The 22,259-nt window shown below is 40.8% G+C and overlaps 1 protein-coding gene across 1 annotated transcript in view; it reads right to left on the reverse strand.

Annotated features, from left to right (window-relative positions):
* The window catches only part of LOC109932919 (cadherin-23-like), a 375,734-nt gene extending 354,287 nt beyond the window's left edge, over window positions 1-21,447 (reverse strand). Inside the window, exon 1 of the mRNA XM_048616204.1 lies at window positions 21,324-21,447. Within this exon, the coding sequence (XP_048472161.1) occupies window positions 21,324-21,447 (124 nt within the window). The remainder of the gene's footprint in view (window positions 1-21,323) is intronic.
* Window positions 21,448-22,259: the final 812 nt, after the last annotated feature.

Consider the following 22,259-nt stretch of genomic DNA (forward strand, 5'->3'; position numbering starts at 1 on the left):
TTTTACAGGGAAATCTTTGTAGTAAAGTAGAAAACTCGCTGACCAGTGCACAGCAAGCTCTCAACAACAGCAACCTAAATATGTTTTATGTGTTGCTTGACTGATAAATACTGGCCTGGATTTTTTTGAGATTTGTTTTTCAGAGGTTGTGTGCAAAGTTCGCTCAGCCTATATGTATTGCTCATTAATTGCCTTCAGGGCTATTAGGAATGTTCAAACCGCATTGTTATGGGTCTGGAGTCACGTGTGAGCCAGGCCAGGTAAAGATTTCTTTCATTAGGAAACCAAATGGGTTTTTGTGACGATCAACACAGTCTGAATTAGCCAAGTTTACTCGGTGAAATTTGGGTTCACTATCTGCTATGATGGGGTTTGAATCCATGACGCCAGACCATTAGTCTGCAGCTCTAGATTACTAGTCCAGTAACATTACCATAATGCCACCACCTCCTTTGAAGGCATAGTAAAAGATCAGAGTAAAAACCAGATTAAAGATAATTTATTTATTTGAAAACATCAAAGAATGGTGAGCAAAATGGCAAAGAAATGGATTAGAGTCATAGAGCCCTACACATGGAGACAGGTCCTTTGGCACAAACTGTTCCATGCTGACAAAATGTCCATCCACACTAACCCCATTTCCCTGCAATGGGCCCATATCCTTCTATACCTTTCCTATCCATGTATTTGTCCAAATACCTTTTAAATGTTGTTAATATACCTGCCTTAACCACTTCTGTTGGCAGCTCATTATACATGTGTACCACCCTCTGTGTAAATAAACAAAGTTGTCCCTGAAGTTCCCATTTATTCTTTCCCCTCTTACCTTAAAATGATGCCCTCTAGTCCCCGATTTCCCCTAACCTTAAGAAAAAGACTGAGTGCATTCACCCTATCCATGCTTTGTGATCTTATACACTTCTGCATGTTATGAAGCAGAGATCAACGCCCCTCCGATAACTAAAGCTGCAACACCTAGAGAACTTTGCTTCACCTCAATCTGTTAAAGGAAGTGTGAAAAGTGGTATAATCTGCCTCTCACCCTCAATCTGTTATAAAGGAGATATCAAATGAAATGAACTCCTGACAGTCACTCCTTATAAATCAACAAGTAACAATTTATTTATCTAACAGTGAACAAAGTAACAGAACTACTAACAAACTGAACAACTCCCTTCTACAAAACAAAATTCTAATGGTAAGCTGCTCCCATAAACACAAGCCCCATTTACATAAACCAAAAATAATCAATAAATTAAAACAATCTCTCAAAATTACAGCCAGGATACATCTTCCAGAATGTTCTGTGGCTTCTCCCCTGTTCTTCAGTCAGGAGCACCTTTCTCCGTCAAATTCTTGTGCCAAGAGTATCATCTAAGAGTGCCACTGTACCTTTAGTCAGATGATGGCTAATCAGAGTTTAGAGAATTCTGAGAGATCCAGTGATTTTCTCTTTAGGGCTGCTGGTTGTTAACTCTAACAGACGGCAGTTGCTCTCCTACTGATTTTTGAATACCCTCTTCTTTATACCCTTGATGACCTATTATTTTCTTACAATAGGATTGGTCTTAGGTTGTCAAAACCATCAGATTTAAATTTAATTTGCTTTTTTAGTTTCTAAATGCCTGTTTTAAATTAGTTGGCTGATTTCAAACTGGTTGCCACAACAACAAAACAAACCGCTTCCTGGGTTATTAACCACGTGACCTTTTGATACAATATTTCAATTTCAGTAGCTCTCTTGTGCTTCGGCCCATTTTTAAAAAAAATCTCCAAGCCTAGAAAAAACATCCTTTAAAGGGACCACACATCTTTCCCCCTATCATTTTACAAACATCAAATTCCAACATCCTACCTTCCAATCCACAAATACTCTACCCAACTTCGCAACATAAGATTCCCCCTCAGTCTCCTACACTCTAAAGAAGAAAGTCCTACCTTTGTCCAACCTCTCCCTATAAATCAGTCCCTCGAGTCCTGGCAATATCCTTGTAAATTTCTTCTGTACTCTTTCCAGTTTAACAACATCCTTCCTGTAACAAAGTGACCAAAACTGAACACAACACTCCAAATACGTCCTGTACAACTGCAACTTAACTTCTCAACTTCTACACTTTATACCCTGACTGATGAAGGCCAGTGTGCCAAAAGCCGCCTTCACTGCCCTGTCTACCTGTGACTCCACTTTCAGAGAACCATGCACCTGAACTCCAAGGTCCCACTGTTCCACTACACTCCTTAATGCCCTAAGATTGACCCAGTGATATTGTGATGAGGATTTAAACTGTTCATCCATAATAGTTTCAACTGTCAAACTAGTCTTGTGACCTGAAGGTCTGGAGAAATTCTCAAGGCAATCCAATATCTATTATCTGTAGTTGCTTAATTTAACCAATGGTTCATTTCATTGTTTGTACTCTAATGGTAAAATGCTTTATGAAAAAGGGTCCTGACCTGAAACATCAACTTTCCTGCTCCTCTGATGCTGCCTGGCCTGCTGTGTTCTTCCAGCTCCACACTGTTACCTCAGATTCCAGCATCGACAGGTCCTACTATCTCCTCATGAATGACAGCAGTTTGCTTTAGCATAGTTAACATGACCTTTCAGTTATTTGGACAAGGTGATCCCTTAAAGTATTTCAACATTTGTACAACACCAAAAAGCACTTGAATTCAGCAATTTGATAACTATTTGGATCAGCTCCTTACCTCATTTGCATTGACAGAAATTACTGGCAGAAGACATTCACAGGGTAATTCCTGATATATTCCATTACCCAGTTTTTTTTTTCTTAATTCATTCATGGGATGACAGCATCACTGGCTAGGTCAACATTTATTGCCCATCCCTAATTGCCAAAGCAGCCATTCAGAGTCAACCACATTGCAGTGGGTCTGGAGTCACACAATCGGCCAGACCCGGTAAGGTTGGCAGTTTCCTTCCCTAACAGCATAAGTGATCCAGATGAGTTTTTCTGACAATCGGCAATAGATTCATGGTCATCATTAGACTCTTAATTCCAGATTTTTTCATTGAATTCAAATTCCACCAACTGCCATGGCAGGATTTGAACCCCAAACCCCAGCACATGGCCTGGGTCTCTGGATTAACAGTCTGTCAATAATGACACTAGGCCATCACCTTCCCAGTGTGATTGTACCTATCACCAGCTGTTATCAACCCTACTTCATAAACAGCCAGCACAGTCTCAGAGAATTGCAACACCTCGCCAAGACCGTAGGACGTAGGAACAGGAGAAGTAGGCCACTCAACCGATTGAGTCTCAGCCTTGGATATACTCAATGACCCAGCCTTGACAGCCTTTTGATAAGAAGAATTGCACAGATTCACCATCCTCAAAAGGAAAAAAATCCTCATCTATCTCAGTCTTAGAATCTTCACCCTTTAGTCCTGGACTCAGCTAGTTGCACAATCTAATCCTCTCTCTGGGCAAAGAGGTTTCTCCTGAATTCTCTCTTTGCGATTACCTCAGGATTTATTGCCCATCAGTTTGTCCCAATTCCACAACAGCACTGATATCAGTTGACCAGTCAAACACAAGGGATTAAATACCCGGTCAACAGAAGATAATCTAGCAAGATCCCACACAATCGTAGCAGCTTCCATTGTAGTGATCAATTAGTGCACCAGTTTTGCTGGTTCTGATCCTTGAACTGATTTTAAAATAATTTATGTTTTGAAAGTGTCCTGAGAATGTTTAGGAACAACAGAATGTTGTAGCAAACAAGGGGATCTAATGGAATCATACAGCAGGGAAACAGACCTTTCAGTCCAACCAATCCATGCTCACCATAATCCCAAACTAGTCCCACCTGCCTGTACTTGGCCCATATCCCTCCAAACATTTCTTATTCACATACTTATCCAAATGTCTCTTAAGACGTTGTAGCTGTACCCGCATCCACCACTTCCTCTGGAAGCTCACTCCACACACGAACCACTCTTTAAAAAATAATAATAAATTGCCCCTCATGTCTTTAAGGTGAGAGGAGAAAGATTTTAAAGACATACCCCCTAGTCTTGAACTCCTCCACTTTAGGGAAAAGACTTTTACTAATCACCTTATACATGACCCTCATGGGATTATAAACCATTATAAAAAAGGTCACCCCTCAACCGCCTATGCTCCAGTGAAAAACGTCCCAGCCTCTCCTCATAATTCACACCCTCCATTCCTTGCAACATCCTGGTAAAGCTTTTCTGAACCCTCTCCAGCTTAATAATATCCTTCCTATAACAGGGTGACCAGAACGGGACACAGTACTCCAGAAGAGGCCTCACCAACATCCTGTACAACTTCAACATAACGTCCCAACTCCTATACTCAAAGGCCTAAGCAATGAAGGCAAGTGTGCTAAATGCCTTATTTAGATTACTGTTTAAGAGTTAACAACAGTTGCAATTTATTTCACTGCGGTTATATCCAAAATAACCAAGTCACTCAAATGATAGATCAGGTTAATAGGTCTGTTAGTGTACAACAAGAAGGTATTAAGCAAATCAGATTGTTTACACCTTTGAATGACAACTAGCAAGCCATTAGATCAGCAAAGACTGATCACAATTCAATAAATGTAGTTGAGAATTTTTCGGGCGATAAGATGGTGTTTATAATATTTTCTGGAAAAAAAACCCATCAAGACGCTATAAGTCTCCTCATTAGCAAGATACCCCTGGTGTTCTTGAAGCTTTTTTTGGTTTCTATTAGATAAATCATGAGCAATGTTCTTCTCAAAAGCCTACTTAAAATCAGCTTGAAATTCCTGATTTGATCATCTGGATTAATACTTGACATCAGTTACCTTCAAACATTATCCACTAAAGCAGGCAATTATAAACTGGCCAGCCCCAGATTCATTATCAAGACAAAATCAGTTTCTCCTCTTGTCATCACATCTGTATCAAGCAATTTCTCCCCAACATCCTTCCCCATGACTACCTTGTACCACCTTCTCCTATAAACTTTTTGTAGACATAGAAATTTACAAAATAGGAACAGAAATAGGCCATTCAGCGCACTCAGCCTGCTCCACTATTCAACATGATCCTCTATGGCAATGGTCGTTCCCGATATACTCAGATACATTTAGTCTCTCAGAATCTATTGTTTTCTCGAATATATTCAGTTACTAGGCCTCCGCAGTCTTATGTGATGAAGAATTCCCAATGCTTACCACTGAGTGATTTCTCCTCACTTTAATGCAAAGATTCACCTGTTTGAATTGGGGTCATGGCAGGATTTTATAAGGAGACATTGAGTGAGTTGGACTACTGGAATTCACTCCATGAAGTTTAGAACAATGAGAGGTGACCTTATTGAAACATACAAGATTCTTAGGGGACTTGACAGGGTAGATGGGCAAAGGTTGTTTCCCCTTGTGGAGAAGTCTCGAGCTAGAGTGCACAATCTCGGAGCGAGGAGTTATCTGTTTAGGAGGAGGAGGAGGAGGACGAGGAATTTCTTCTCAGAGGGTAGTGAATCCATGGAATTCTGTATTGCAGAGGGCTCTTGAGTATTTCAAGGCTGAGATAGACAGATTTTTAATCAGTAACGGAAACCAGGATTATAGGGAAAGGGCAGCTGAAGATTATCCGCTCAACCACAATCTCATTGAAAGACAGAGCAGACTCAATGGGCTGAATGGCCTAATCTGCTCCTATGTCTTATGAAAAGTCTTTTCACGAATCTTTTGTCTACAACCCTTTATTCTGGATTCACTACCAGGGGGGAAACATCATCTCTGCATCCAGTTTGTCTCGTCCTGTCAGGATTTTATGAGTTTTACAGGAACAGGAGTAGGCCAATTAGCCCCTTGAGCCTGTTCCACTATTCTACGAAATCACAGCTGGTCTGTGCCTTAAGTCCATAAACCTGCCGTTGGCCCATATCCCTTAATACCTCAATAATTGTTGTTAAGCAGAGATTTAAAATTAACAATTGATCCAGAATTCACTGCAATTTGTGGAAGCAAGTTCCAAACATTCACATCTTTTGTATATGGAAGCACTTCCTGGAGATGAGGACAGATAATGATCTGACCCTAATTTTCAAACTATTGCCATAGTTCTAGAATCCCAAACCAGTGGAAATAGTTTGTTAATATCTTGAGACTTCAATCAGATGTCTCCTTAACCTTCTAAATTCTAAGAATAAAGGCCTAATTTGTATAATCTCTTTTCATAACCTCTGACATTCAGGTATCGTTCTTATAAGCCTACATTATACTCTCTAAAGCCAATCTATTCTAAGGTGTGGTGCCCAGGTCTGCTCAGTGCTCCAAATGGGGTCTAACCAAGGTTTTAGTATAACTGCAGCATCACATCTGCATCCTTGTATTCCAGTCCTCTTAGCATAAGTGGCCAGAATTCCATTAGCTCTATTGATTATATTCTGCATCTGTTTGTGACATTTTAAATATCTATGTACCTGAACCCAACTTTCTTTAGACATCCACAGCATTTAACTTCATATCATCTAGAAAGTACCATAATCTTGCTTTTGTTGGTCCAAAATGGATAACTTGACAATTGCTTACACTAAACTCCATCTGCCACAGTTTATCAATATCCTTTTGTAATTTTATGCTATCGCCTACACAGTCTACAATGCATCTAAATGTATGTCATTGGCAAGTTTGGATCTGACTTTCTGTGCCTCTATCCAAGCTGTCAATAAATAATATGAATAATTGAGGCCCTAACACAGATCCTTGTGGGACACCATTGGTCACATCCTGTTAATTTGTGTACGTACCCATTAACCCTACTTCCTGCCACTTGCCACTCAACCGACTTCCCAGTCAGGTCAGTAATTTGCCCTCAATTTCATGGGTTTCTACCTTAATTAATGGCGTCTTGCGTGGGACTTTATCAAATGCTTTTTAGAAGACTGTTCCCCCTCATTCTTCTAAACTCCAGCGAATACAAGTCCAGTCAATCCAATCTCTCCTCCAACGTAAAGCTGCCATTCCTGAAATCTGTCTCGTTCGTACAATATGTATAAAAGGAGTTTGTGCCTCTCCTGAACTAAAGGCATGCCATTACACCATTCTCTCAGCACAATACAGGTTTAATACGGATCTCAATTGTGCAGTATGTCCACCACAGCTCCCATCTTTCATAGGGTAACAATCATTGTTGTTTAACATCTAAACAAGTCCCAAAGTGCTGTGTGTTGGTCAATAGAGGTGGCAATTAGATTATTAGTCTAGCAATAATACCATAGAGATCCTGGTAATGTTCTGGGGAACGGGGTTTGAATCCCACCACAGCAGATGGTGGAATTTGAGCTCCATGTAAACCTGGAATTAAGAGTCTAAATGATGGCCATGAATCCATTGTCAACTGTTGGAGAAAACCCATCTGGTTCACTAATGTCCTTTAGGGAAGGAAACTGCCATCCTTACCTGATCTGGTCTGCATGTGACTCCAGACCCACAGCAATGTGGTTGACTCATAACTGCCCTCTGGGCAAAGAGGGCAGGCAATAAATGCTGGCTCAGCCTGTGATGCTCACATCCCATGAATGAATTTTAAAAATCTTCAATAAAAGAGGATGTGGAATCAAAAGAGAAAGATTATAAAAAGGAGGGTTGGCCAAAATTGTAGGTGAGGGTTTGGGTTTTCAATGAGAATGTGAAAAGCAGGTAGAGAATGAAAGAACATGACAAAAGGCCGGAGGTCAGAGAAACTGAGATTCTAAGGGTTTGGCAGGCCATGATCAGTTAAGACTGAAAAAAAGGATAAAATGCAAAAGGGAGGGTTTCACTAATGAGTGAAATGTCACTACACCACCCACTCATGTGGAGTTTATCTTCAGCAGGATTACTTCACCGGACACAATGTTATCCCCCATAGCACAAGAAACTAAATGTGGATAAATTTGGTATTTAAGGATCCAACAGACATTTGTTGCAGCTCGCCATTACATATGATTATTCCAGTCACGGGCACATCAGTATCTGGGCTAGTATTATGCTACAGCAGAACAACACATTTCTCATAAAATGTCATACTTCAAGGAATTTATGTTAAGATGGTATCGGAAACCTTTTATCACTGGAGGTCCCCCGTCATGGGACACTGATGATACCAAGTGCATCACCCTTAAAAGGTAAACTGACACACAAAGAAGGTAAAGTCATATAGTTCTTCTGGACGCAGTGTTGCTCTCTCATTAGAAAGAGGCATGCCTGGTGGTGGTTTAACAGGAGGGTCAGCACGCCTCAGGCAAAGGGAGAGGTTGAGAAGCAGAGTCCTTCGTGGTAACCTCAGTCAGTGCAGGAATTGAACCCACACTGTTGGCACCACTCTGCATTGCAACCCAAGCCATCCAACTGACTGGACTAACCGACCCCTTTTCAAAAAACAAAACTGTACACTTGTATATAGATGGTGGGGCATAACATTAGTCCCTACCTCCCTTACCCTCCCAAACATAAATGCTGCCCCACAGACAGAAACATGTTCTATCTTTCAATACTTTACTCAGTCTGAACCACCACCTTGGATTTTTATGCTGATGTACAGCAGAAATATACAAGGCAAAGTACCAATGGGAAAACTGCAATCAAATCTGCCAAATCATCACAAATCTTTCACTAAATTGTTCAAAATGCAATACTTACTTAAATCAAATCAGTGGAATTTTTCCCTGGTTGATATACACAGTCTGTATTCTTTCAGGTCAAGCTGCAGAAATATTGGGATAACCGCGCGTGTGAACTGTAAGACACAGACAAAGACACAGCTCCACTCATTCCCATTCTAATTTCTCATTACAAGCCACAGGGTGGGAGTGGGGGCGTGGATGGAGAAAGGGGGGCCTTGAACAAGGGGCAAGATACCAATACCTGTGTATATGCGAACCCAGGCTCAAAAAGATATTTTCTGTTATTGTTCAGACTGTTGTGAATCAGCTGTCATTGCCCAGTGTGCAGCACTCTCACATTCAATGTCCCTCCCTCATCCTCTTCGTCCGAAAACGGTGCTGTTGGAGGCAGATGTAAACATTAAAAGGGCATTGATATTGGCTTGTTTTTGCTCAAATCAGGGATTGGATTTTAATTTAGAAGAGCCGGAAAATCAAGAAGTTTTGAGGACTGTTCAGAGGAGACCCAAGTGAAGTCAGAAACAAGTACAGTCTCTCTCCTAGAAAGGGGGTTTTCTTAGGAATTAAGAGAGAGAACTAGTTATTTCAGTAGAAACATTTAGTTTGTGAGCTTCCAGGAGGTAACAGAGAAAAAAAAAAAAGAGGTGGAGGTAGAGAAGACCATAAGAAATAAGAACAGATGTAGGCTATTCAGCCCCTCGAATCTGGTCTATCATTCAATAGGATCATGGCTAATCCCTGATATTCCTGAGGGATAGGGGGAGGGAGAGATGGAATGAATCAGAAGTTGACGGGAGGATATAGCAAATCAGTACAGAGAGGGATTAGCATGGGAGGGGTAATAGGAAATGCTGGATTGGGATGGAGGCTGTAAAGGAAGCAGGATCCCTGTGTGACAGCCAGAGCCTGGGGGCAGTGGCTGGACCCTGAGAACCAGTGCTGGAGATTCTGGATCCACCCCACCGCCCCCACCCCAACCAACCTTGCGGTCCAGGTGGGAGGAGGAGACTGGGACACGGTGAAGTGTGGACTCAGAGTGGCTTGGTCAAGTTGGCAGGGGAGGGAGCTTTTTGTAGAATACACAGATGACACATCCTAGGCAACCGTTCCCAACTCACCTCCCTACCAACTGGCTGCTGTGTACGGTTCTTTCTTTCTCTGCGGGAGAGGTACCTGACTCTCTCCATCGTCCACACTCAACGCCTTCTCACTACGTCCTGCTCAACTCAAAGACCCCACTTTCCTGCCAAGAACTGACAGCGATGTCACCAGCCACACAGAGCAGGGTCATTTGGGCAAGAGGGTTAAACAGTGAGTCACCCCACTGGTTGCTCTCATTCTAGGAGGTAGGTAAGCACAATAAATAAACCACGCCTTTGAGGGACTTCACCTTTCAAAATTCCACGTGCTGTGTGTACAATGTTTCAACTCTGCCAACTAGTCGGACTGTGGGTGTGCAAGCTTTAAGCAAAGGAATCAACTACTCTGTTTTGTAACTAATGTGTGTTATTGTTTTAACTAAAATAACCCATGGAGTTAATCCATTCCTGATGAGATGGATCATTAACATGACAGATCCAGGGTGGCAGACATTTCCCCGGTCCCTCAACACATCCGCATCCTCCCTCCCTCCCACTGGCCTCCAACACTGAAACAGGGTTTTGTGGTGCAGTTGTACTGTCCCTATCTTTGGGGTAGGAGATCCAGAATTAAACCCCACTGACCGCATTGGTATGTTGCAGCATGTCCAATCAAACACAGTCTTTGTCCGGCACAGAACAGGAAGTCAACATACAGAAAACAAAATCTCTGATGGGTTTCCTGGCAATCCGAGTTTTAAGCACATAATCAGTTTGTTAAAAACAAAGCTACTGTTGATCAACCCGAAATATTAATGGTTTCTCTCTCCACAGATGCTGCCTGACTGGGCATTAACAGCATTTTTCTTTATATTTATTCATTTCAGATTGCCAGCTTCTGCAGTATTATCACTGCATATGGTGCAGTGTACAGAATGTGCTCACGAGGCAGTTATTGAAACCAGTGTAACCCCTGCACAGAGTCGTTATAAATAGTCAACAGATATTTTCCTATCGAATTACCGATACTGCACGTTACTGTTAGAACATCATTAGCCCTTTGGTTTGTTTGTGGTTATGGTGTTGTGTTGTCACAGTGTGCATTTAAGAGACACGTTAATAATATCACTATATTACACTATGTAACTCAGATCTCAGACTCCATCTTAACTCAGGCCACTTGAGGCATGACATGCTGATGGAAGTGTACTATTGCTTGTAACCAAATAGCTTCATATTACCACAGACACTGATGTGCTGGGGTTGTAGTGTGTGGGCAGGAAAGTAGAAACAAGAGTAGGCCATTCAACCCATTGAGCTTGGTCTGCCATTCAATACAATATTGTCATCAAGATTCTTAGGGACTTGACAGATTAGATGCAGAAAGGATGGCTCCCCTTATGGGACAGCCTAGGACAAGAGGTCATAATCCCAGAATAAGAGCTCGGACATTTAAGGCAGAGATGGGAAGAAATGCCTTCCCTCAGGTGAGTGAATATGTGGAATTGTTTACTGGAAAGGGCAGTCGAGGTTGGGTCATTTAATATATTCAAGGTTAAGATGGACAGATTTTTTATTAAATCAGTAAGGTCAATCAAGAGTTGTAACAAAAAAACAAAAAGGCAGGAAAATGGATCTGTATATTTTCAATTAGCCATAATCTCACTAAATGGCAGCACAGACTCAATGAGCTGAATAGCCTTCTGCTGTTATGGTCACAAGGATTAGGTGCAGCAAGAGTCCAGCACATCTTTCCATGGAAGTGTCCAGGGGTGGGGGGAGCAGGAAGTGGATATACATTGGATTTGGAGTTACAGGGAGACTGCACAGCTCTGGCTTTTCATTTCCCCAGCTAAGTGCCAGCACCGACATGAAATAGGCTGAAAGGTCTCATGCTGTCGGAGCAAACCAAACATGTTGTCAACCAGAATAGACGATAAACAGTCTGTTAAATTGCAGATGGCCTGGATGGGGACTATTGTTGAAAACTCAGTAAGTGCAGCAACCAATGTGTCACGTTCTGTTCTCTGAAGGATTCTGACTAATGGCGCAGTAACCACAATGCAATATTTTTGTTTACGGATCAAGGATAAATGATTTTCAAACTAACACTTGGTTTCAATTTTAAGTGAAATCTTCAAGCTCTGTTTCACACTAAGTATAGCCTTTTACATTCCATTCTAGACAGCTCAATTTCTTCTGTATCTATTCTGGCGATATGTGCTTCATTTTGCAGCATGAAGCTTTAACCCTTTTTTTTTAAAACCAAGCATTCCAAGAACAAAGCCAGAGTAACACAGACTCTCCAGATGTGGTTTGGCGGATGTAATGTTTGAATAAAAGGAGGAACTATGTGGGAAACTGGGCCTTCTAGAAAATCTTCCATCCTCTTGCACCAGAAATTATAGGAAAACAAAAAAAAATAAAGTTGTTCCACCTCGGTCCCCATCCTAACTGGGACCACTTGAACCATAACATGCTGAGGTAGGTTTATTAATGTTTGTAATTAAATAGCTTTAAATTAGCTCAAACACTGGAGTGCTGACTGTAATGCAATTATATACTGGGAGCTGCAATTGCATTTTCAAGACCATGTCTTGCACATTTAGTTCATGCGTGTTATGATAGACTATATAATCACTGCCTCATCAGGTACAAATACTACGCTGAAGACATCCGATACCACAGTGGACCTCCCCTTCCAAGACACACAATGTCACACGAGTTTAAAATTCCCTCAATCTCAGTTCGTCAGCTGTAATTACAGTGGACCCAGATTCACCTTCTCCCCAAGGGCAATTAGTAACAGGTTAGGGACATCCACATCCTTTCAACAACTTATATAAAAAAAAATTAATAGCTCAAGCAATCAATAATACGCTGTCATTTAATAGGATAAATATTTCTTAAATAACAGTAATTGCACCTTGTTAAACAAAGTATATTTTCTTGGTACTTTTAATAATTGCAAATAATAGAGTCACAGATAGAAGGAATTGCAGATGCTAGAGAATTTGAGATAACAAGGTGTAGAGCTGGATGAACACAGCAGGCCAAGCCGCATCAGAGGAGCAGGAAAGCTGACGTTTCGGGTCTGGACCCTTCTTCAGAAAATAGAGTCATACAAATTGGAAACAGACTCTTCAGTACAACCAGTCTCTGCTGACCATAATCCCAGACTAAACTAGTCCCACCTACCCGTGCTTGGCCAATACCCTTCCAAACATTTCTTATTCATGTACTTATTCAAATGATTTAAATGTTGTAACTGTTCCCACATCCACCACTTCCTCTGGAAGTTTATTCCACACACAAACCACAAAAAAAAAAAATGCCCCTCATGTCTTTTTTTAAAATCTCTCTCCTCTCACCTTCAAAATATGCCCCCTATTCTTGGGAATCCCCACCCTAGGGAAAAGACACCTGCCATTCACCTTATTTATGCCCCTCATGATTTTATAAACCTCTACAGCAGTCACCCCCTCAACCTCTTATGCTCCAGTGAAGAAAGTCCCAGCCTATCCAGCCTCTCCTTATAAATCAAACCCTCTATTCCTAGCAACATCCTGATGAATCTCTTCTGAGCCTTCTCCATTTTAATAATATCCTTCCTATAAACAGGGCAACCAGAACTGTACACAGTACTCCAGAAGAGTCCTCACTAATGTCCTGTACAACCTCAACATGGCATCCCAACTCCTATACCCAAAGGTCTAAGAAATGAAGGCCAGTGTTCTAAATGCCTTCTTAACCACCCTATCTACGTGTGACACAAACTTTAGAGTATACGCCTGAACCCGTAGGTCTATGTTCTACAGCACCACCCAATATCCTAATTTTGAGTATACAAGTCCTGTCCTCCTTTGTTTTACCAAAATGCAATACCTTGCATTTATCTGAATTAAACTCCATCTGCCACCCATCAGCCCGTTGGCCCAGTTGATCCAAGATTGTACAGAGATCTTGATAACCTTCTTCACTCTCCACTATACCACCAATTTTGGTGTCATCCACAAAAACTTATTAACCATGCCTTTTGCATTCTCATCCAAATTATTTATATAAAACATAAACAAAAGAGGACCCAGAACCGATCCCTGCAGAACAGCGCTGGTCATAGGCCTCCAGTCTGAAAAACAACCCTCTACCATCACGGTCTCCTGCCATTGAGCCAATTATGTATCCAATTGGCAAGCTCACCCTGAATTCCATGTGACCTAACTTTACTAATTAGTCTACCATACAGAACCTTGTCAAAGGCTTTACTAAAGTCCAAATAAACAACTTTTACTACTCTTCCCTCAATCTTCTTGGTTACTTCAAAAAAACTCAATAGAGTTTGAGAGACATGATTCCCCTCGCACAAAACCATACAGACTATCTATAATCACATTCCTTGCCTCTCCAAACTCATAAATCCATCTTTCTGAATCATTTCCAACAACTTACCCATCACTGAAGTCAGACTCACAGGTCTATAGACCCCAGGCTTCTCCTTACATCCTTTCTTAAACAAAGGCACAACATTAACCATTCTCTGGTCATTGGGCACCTCATTCATAGTTAAAAAATGATACAAATATTTCTCCAAAGGGCCCCACAATTTCCTACTTAACTTCCACAATGCCCTGGCACACACTAGCTCAGGTCTTTGAAATTTATCCACCTTTATACCTTCTAAGACTTCCAGCACTTTGTCTTCCATCATGTGAACTGTTTTCAAAACATCAATATTTATTTGAGTTCTCTAGCCTCCATTTCTTTCTCCACAGTAAAAACTGACAAAATATTTGTTTAATACCTCTCCCATCTCATGGGGTTCGACATAAAGACAACCTCTTTGATCCTTAAGGGGCCCTACATTCTCTCCAGTCAGCTTCTTGCTCTTAAAGTATTTGTAGAATCTCTTTGGATTATCCTTAACCTGATTTGCCAAGGCTCTCTCATATCCTCTTTGCCTTCCTAATCTCCCTCTTAAGAATGTCCCACACTCTTTATGCTTTTCAAAAGATTTATTTGAACTCAGTTGTCTATATCTAATGTATGTTTTTTTTTATTCTGGACTAGAACCTCAATATTTTTATTCATCCATTGTTCTCTAATCCGATCAGATTTACCTTTCATTCTAACAGGAACACGACGACTCTGAATTCTGGTCATCGCATTTTTGAAAGCCTCCCATTTATCAGATGTTCCTTTACCTGTGAACAGTCAATTACAATCAACTTTTGAAAAGTTCTTGCCTCATACCATTAAAATTTGCCTTACTCCAAAAAGAAGACTTTAACTTTTATGGAAGGCTTATCCTTTTCCATAACTATTTTAAAAACAAATAAAATTATGATCACGAGACCCAAAGCGTTCTCTTACTACCGCTTCAGTCACTTACCCTGTCTTATTAATCAAGAGAAGGTCAGGTTTTGCTCCCTCTCTAGTAGGAACATTTACAAATTGATAGAGAAAATTTTCTTGAATACATTTAACAAGTTCTTCACCATTCAAACTTTTAACACTATGGCAGTCCCAGTCAATGTTTGAAAAGTTAAAATCCCCTGCTATTGCAAATTTATTATTCTTACATATATCTCAGATCTCTTGACAGGTTTGTTTCTCAATTTCCCCCTGACTGCTGGGGACTCTATAGCACAATCCCATCAAGGTGATCATTCCTTTCTGATTCTAATTTCAACCCATATTTTCACAATTCTTCAGAAATATCTTCTAGTTACAACAGTAATATTTTCCTTAATCAAAAACTGCTACTCCCACTCTTTTGTCTCCCTTTCCATAGCGTCTGAAACCTGGAACTTTGAGCTGTCAGTCCTGTCTATCCCTCAGCCAAGGTTCTATGATAGTTATTGACGTCCCTATCTCATGTTCCCAAACATGCCCACATCAGCCTTACCTGTAAGGCCCCTCGCATTGAAGTAAATGCAGTTTAATTCTTCAGTTACTTTGTTCTGACTTACTCTTGTCTGTCTTTTCTAATTAAGGTGTTCTGTTCAGATTCAAAATCATCCTCATCCATCTTTCTATTTACTCTGTGACTTAGGATCCCATCACATCCCATCTCTAACAGTTTACTGTTTCCTTTAACAAAAATAGCATATCTTCCTGCTGGGATGTTGTTCCTTTTCCAATTCAGGTGAAAGCTATCCTTTTTGAACAGGACTTTTCTGCCCCACAAGAGATCCCAAATGATCCAGGAACCTGAATCCCTGAACATTACACCAGCTCTTCAGCCACTGATTTATCTCCTTTATCCATTCTTTTTTTCCTTATTCGAGCTTGACACCAGGAGTAAACCGGAGATTACTATTTTTTTTAAGGTGCTTCTTTTTAATCTTCTACCTAATCTTTTATATTCACTCAGTAAAGACTTAATCTTTTCCCTAAGCATATCATTCCTACAAGTCCAATAATTTCCGGATTCTCTCTCTCCCTTTTAACAATAAGCTTCAAACGTTTTGACACGTCCTTAATCCTGGCATCATGAAAGCGACATACTATCCTAGATTCATGCTTACTGCTGCAGTGGCAGGGGGTGGGGGCAATGGCCTAGTGGTATTATCACTGGACTGTTAATCCAAAAGACCCCAATAACATTCTGGGGGACTCCAGTTCAAATCCCACCATAGTAGACAGTGGAATTTGAATTCAATAAATCTCTAGAATTAAAGAGTCTAATGATGACTATGAATCCATTGCCAATTGTTGGAAAACCCCACCTAGTTCACTAATGTCCTTTAGGGAAGGAAACTGCAATCCATGTGACTCCAGACCCACAGCAATGTGGTTGACTCTTAACTGCCTTCTGGGCAATTAGGGTGGATAATAAATGCTGCCTGGCCAGTGACACCCTCATCCTGTTAATAAATAAATAAGAATCTCCTGTCTGTGCCCTATAACAATTATTGTTTTAAATTTTGTCAAATCCACCTAACACAAGATTCATTCTTAGTGCATAAGATCTGACTGCTTCTTATTTTCCTGAGGTACTGTCCTTTTCAACTGTACCCAAAATAGAGGATCTGTTTGAGAGAGGAATGGCCACAGGAGATTTCTGAACTACCTTTCCTGACAGTGGCCCATCTATCTGACTGATCGAGCTGTGTAATCACTTCCCTAAATCTATTAGCCATCTAACTGTGTCTGTTGTATGCCCTCAATGACATTTAAGTCTAAACAGAAGCAGCTTTCAATAGCACCTTTTTAGATTTAAAAAGAACAAACTACCTTTACTTGCCCAAAGAATTAATACTAAGCACAAAAAAGTTTTAAAAAAAGTCTCAAATAAAAATCAACCACTTAGCTGAACAATTGAATTAAAAAATGACTCAGTGGTTGAGTCGTCAATTTATTGAAAAAAAATCTCATTCCAGTGCTGCCTACATGTAGACCTCTCCAAAAGCTCGAAACACAGCTGTATTAAAAAAAAACTCAGATTTAATGATGTTAAAAAAATCTCTCCTTCTACACATACAAGTTTAGAGAAAAATAAAACAGCTTTCCACATGTGGGCCTCTTCAAAAGGTCAGTTAACACAACTTTTAAAAAAATAAAAATCACGCACAGTTGTTTGTTTTATGTTTGGGTTTTTCTTTTAAAAAAAACCCCGAGAGAGAATCAAAAATGAACCAAAATAAAAATCTTATACTACTGAAATGTAATAACTGCAAGAAATCTAGAAGATAGATAGATGAGTAGGCCTGTTAACACCTCCGTTTGGGAAAAAAAAACACTTTTTTGGCATTTTTGTCTGATTTCTTTTTTATAAAAATTAACCAAAATAAAAATCTTATGCTATTGAAACGTATTAACTAAGAAATCTAGGAATAAATACAGGACTAAGACTGCAATCTCAGCAGCAGCAAGATCCACGCTACTTTCAGTCCACCATTTTGAAAAAAAATTAGAAAGAGATAATAGGAGGGAAAGGGAGAGGGGGAGTCTCTCAGTTTTAAGTGAATGCTATTGGACAACAGGAAAATTCAACATGGGATAATGATTGCGGCTGGCAGAAATGTCTGGATTGTGTAGCTCAGCGTGCTCCTCAAGGACTGTAAACCACGCAATGTACTATATGGTACAAAAGCAACACAGCTGACTGAAAAGGTGATGCAGAGATACAAACATGGAATTTTACACTCAGGCAATACAGATTGGAGTTAAGTATGTCGCTGGGACCTGGAGAGCAGAGGTCAGAATACAAAATAATCATTAGATCTGCAAACTGTCTTCATTGATGTCTTGATTTTCTGATATTTGCATTGTTTCATGAGGCGAATGCTGGGGGCAGTAAAACCAGAAAAAAGGTGCAGTAATATCCAAATTCAGAGGATAATAAAAACTAATTTTGCTCTCAGTTTGGAACCTCTACCAAATGTCTTCAAATAATTCCCAAACAATATCATTCTTCATAATGCATTATGCATGTAGATGTGGCAAACTCCCTGATTTGATAATGTCACTGTTTGTACTGAAGGATATCATACAACATTAAAATAGAAAAATCAACCATTTCCCAAACAGTGTATAAAAAGGACAATAATTCACGCTGGTGGTTTGAACCCTAAAATCTAAACTATGTTATTGAAAAACAAAATTAAAAACCCAATATTTAGGCATGCAACATTCTAATTTGGGGGGAGAAAGCTGCATTAAATCGCATGGATGTCAAATGTTACAGCATCAGCACACTAATGATTGATGTCGCATCCACAAACATTCACTTCCTCTACTACTACTGAGCATTTGTGGTGATGTGTAGCAACTAGAAGTTGCACTGCAGAAATTCACTAGGGCTCCTTAGACAGCAATTTCCAAACCTACGACCACTACAATCTAGAAGGACAAGGGCAGTAAATAGGAGAACACCACCACCTGCAAGTTCCCCTCCAAACCACTCACCATCCTGACTTGGAAATATACATCGCCATTCCTTCACTGTTGCTGCGTCAAAAACTTGCAACTCCCTCCCTAACAGCATAGTGGGTCTACCTACATTAAAATGGGCTCAGTAGCAGTTCAAAGAGGCGAGCCCAGAATTAATTGAATTTGAAAGAAAATATGTTTTCTTCTGCTTTCATGAAGTGAGACAACGTTCAAGTACACCTATTGATATGCCAACTCCTGCTCTCCTAAAATAAAACACACAGACTGCTAATGCTGAAAATCTGAAACAAAACCAGAAATTGTGGAGAAACTCAGCAGGTCTAGCAGCAACTGTGGGAAGAAAGCAGTGTTAATGTTTCCAATCCAGTGATGCTTTCTTCAGAATTGCAAATTCTGAAATTTTATTCCCTGTGCAGTTGGCCCCCAAAGGAGCAATCCCCTCATAACTGAGAAGTATCAGCTTGTAAACCACCTCTCAAAGAAAAAAAAATCACTGCTTAAATGTGTTATTGGTGGATAGTTTAAAAAAAAGTTCTCTTAAAACAGGAATCCTGCAACAAGTAACGCACCTTCCAACTCCCCAAACCCATTCCACCATCTACAAGACAAGTCAGGAGTGAGATGAATACTTCCTACTTGTCTGGATGAGTACAGCTTCAACACTCAAGAAGCTTGACACCATCCTGTCTGCTTATTAGCGCCACATTCCCGAACACACTCTCCATCCACAATCACAGTCAGTGTGTATCATCAACAAGATTCACCGCGAAAAAAAGTTATAGTTTCCTTCAACAGCACTATCCAAATCCATGACCATTACGACTTGTAAAGACAAAGGCAGCAGATACATGGGAACACAACCCCCTGCTGACTTGGAAATATATCACCGTTCCTTCAGCATTGCTGGATCAAAACCCTGGAATTTCCTCCCCAAGGGCACTGTAGATTTGCCTACAGCAGGAGGACTGCAGCGGTTCAAGAAGGCAGCTCACCACCACCTTCTCAAGGGCAAGTAGGGATGGGCAATAAATACTGGCCCAGCCACAACCCACATCCCATGAATGAATAAGTAATTCAACTGTTTACATCATTTATATTTTGTAATAATATTACATGACACTTAGCACTGCTGCTAGCATGGCATTTGGAGAAGATGATTTAACTGCAGGCTCGGAGGGAAAGATTGTGTACAATTCACTAGGCAATGTAATTTTGATTTTGCACCATGAGTGGTTAGGATTTGGGCTCTTTATTAACGCAGCAGAGGCAGGATCAATTGCCACTTTCAAAAGGAAAGTGTATATATAACTGAGTGTTGCAGAAAGGTGGGGAAAAGAGCCAGAATAGTTAATAGCTCTTCAAATAGATCTGACACAGATTTGATGTGTGGAACGTCCTCCGCCTGTGCTGGACTATTTGAATGATGAAGGAAGCATCTTGCCATGCCGAATCCGTCCTGGATAACAAAAGGAGAATTTCTTTTCTTTTTAAGCTAGGTTTTGGTCATGGGATAGGGCGGGGTGGGGGGCAGCCAGGACAGCATTTCTTACCTATTGCCCCTGAACAGAGCAGGCTGCCTGGCCATTTCTATGGGTGGCTATGACTCAATCATATTGTGGATCTGGAGTCACATGGAGGCCAGACCACATAGGGACAACATATTCCATTCCATTCCACCTGATGGACTGAAGAAGTGCACCAGATAGGTTTCTTTTGCATAAAATCAAAGTCAGTTTGGGACTAGGTTTTAATTCCACATTTATTATTATTGGCATTTAAATTCTGTGGCCAGATCTGAACCCATGCCCCCAGTGTATGAGCATTGACCTCTGGATGTCTAGTCCAGAGACTTCACCACCACTTCCAAGGCCACAAGATATACAGGCAGAATTGGGCCATTGAGCACATCGAATTTCCTCCTCCATTCAATCTTGGATAATGTAGGTTTCTCAACCCCATTCTCCTGCCTTCCTCTCATAACCTTCGACCCCTTACTAATCAAGAACCTCTCTATCTTAAATACACTGACTTGGCCTCCGCAGCAATGAGTTCTACAGATTCACCACCCTCTGCTGAAGAAATTCCTCCTCATCTCAGTTCTAAAGGGTCGTTCCTTCACTCCGAGGCCATGTCCTTGGGTCTTAGTCTTGGCTACTAGTGGATACGTCTTCCCCACATCAAATCTATCCAGGCCTCTCTGTATTTTGTAAGTTTCAATGAGATTCCACCCCACCCCCATACTTCTAAAATCCATCAAGTACAGACCCAGGGTCCTCAATTGTTTCTCATACAAGTCCTTCATTCCCAGGATCATTCTTCTAAACCTTCTCTAGACCTCCTCCAAGGCCAGCACATCCTTTCTTATGGAGGGGGCCCAAAACTCTCAATAATCCAAGTGTGGTCTGACCAGAGCCTTATCCTCAGGGGTACATGCAGTGCATTAGCAGGAGCTGGAGTCAATACAGGGTGAAGCTGGAGGAACACAGCAGGTGAGGCAGCAGAGGAGCAGGAAAGCAGCCGTGTTGACTCTGACTCCAGCATTTGCAGTTCTTGCTATCTCGTTAGCAGGAGCTTCATGGGATTGATTAAAGCATAATTTTGGACAACACTACCTTGTGACGCATTTGCTATTTCACTGGAGAGCGTACAGGAAATGCCATTTGTTCCGAACTGCAGTAAAGGGTCAAATGCGCCAACGAAAGAAAAATGCACCAACCTTCAGTTCTCGGATTCTTCCCTTGTGAAGTTGATAGATTACTTGATAAGTATTGTCCAAGCAAGCTTACATTTCTACCTCCCTCACATGCAAGCAGGACGATGAACCTGGAGGTCAAGTACATTAATTTTGTGGATTTATAACCAATTCAGTCATGGCTGGGGAGCTCCTCGTTTCCTCCAAAATGCACACTTGAAGGTCACATCCTGGGCAAGTTATGATGAACAGTAACTGAAGCTTCACTTTATCAACCTTCAGTGAAGTCACATTACAATTAGATATCACCACAGGAACTGCATTTCCGCTCAGACATCATGCCTACGTTGTTATCCTCCGTACTAGCAACATCCTGTGCACACATTCTTCATGGAGCCCCAGAAAGCATATAGCCATGCCAAAGGCTACATTCCACTTCAAATGCAAATGGGCTTTGAGCTTCAGAGTAGCCATTATGTCTCCTGCAAAGTTTTCTAGATATAATGCAATTTTCTATCAGACTCTTCAGTTTTACAAAAAACAAAACAACTTATCTTTGGACAATGACTGGAAGATATAATCTTTTCTTCCTTCCATTTAAACACAGTAATAAACAAAACAAATTCAAAAATGTCTGTTTGTGTCATTCGCATAAATAGTGATGCAGAGAGTGAAAGTCAAGGACTGTACAGGAAATCAGGGTCGGGAATATCTGGTTGCATTTAATTATTCAAACCCCATGACGCAGTGAGAAATTGTGTTAGTCCTCATGTGCACATTTACAATGGAAACTGCTTCTATCTTCTTGCCACATAGTCAGTAGTGGGGCAAAAGAAGCAGGATGCTGCTCTCAAGAGGACAGCATTAGAAGAACAGAAATATCAGAGACAGAAGGAAAGTACTCACAGGGATGGGCATAGAGGCAATTGAAAAAGAAAGAAAAATGTATAAGAGAGTTTG

Source organism: Rhincodon typus, chromosome 34 (genome assembly GCF_021869965.1).
Source record: "Rhincodon typus isolate 14 chromosome 34, sRhiTyp1.1, whole genome shotgun sequence".
NCBI lineage: Eukaryota > Metazoa > Chordata > Chondrichthyes > Orectolobiformes > Rhincodontidae > Rhincodon > Rhincodon typus.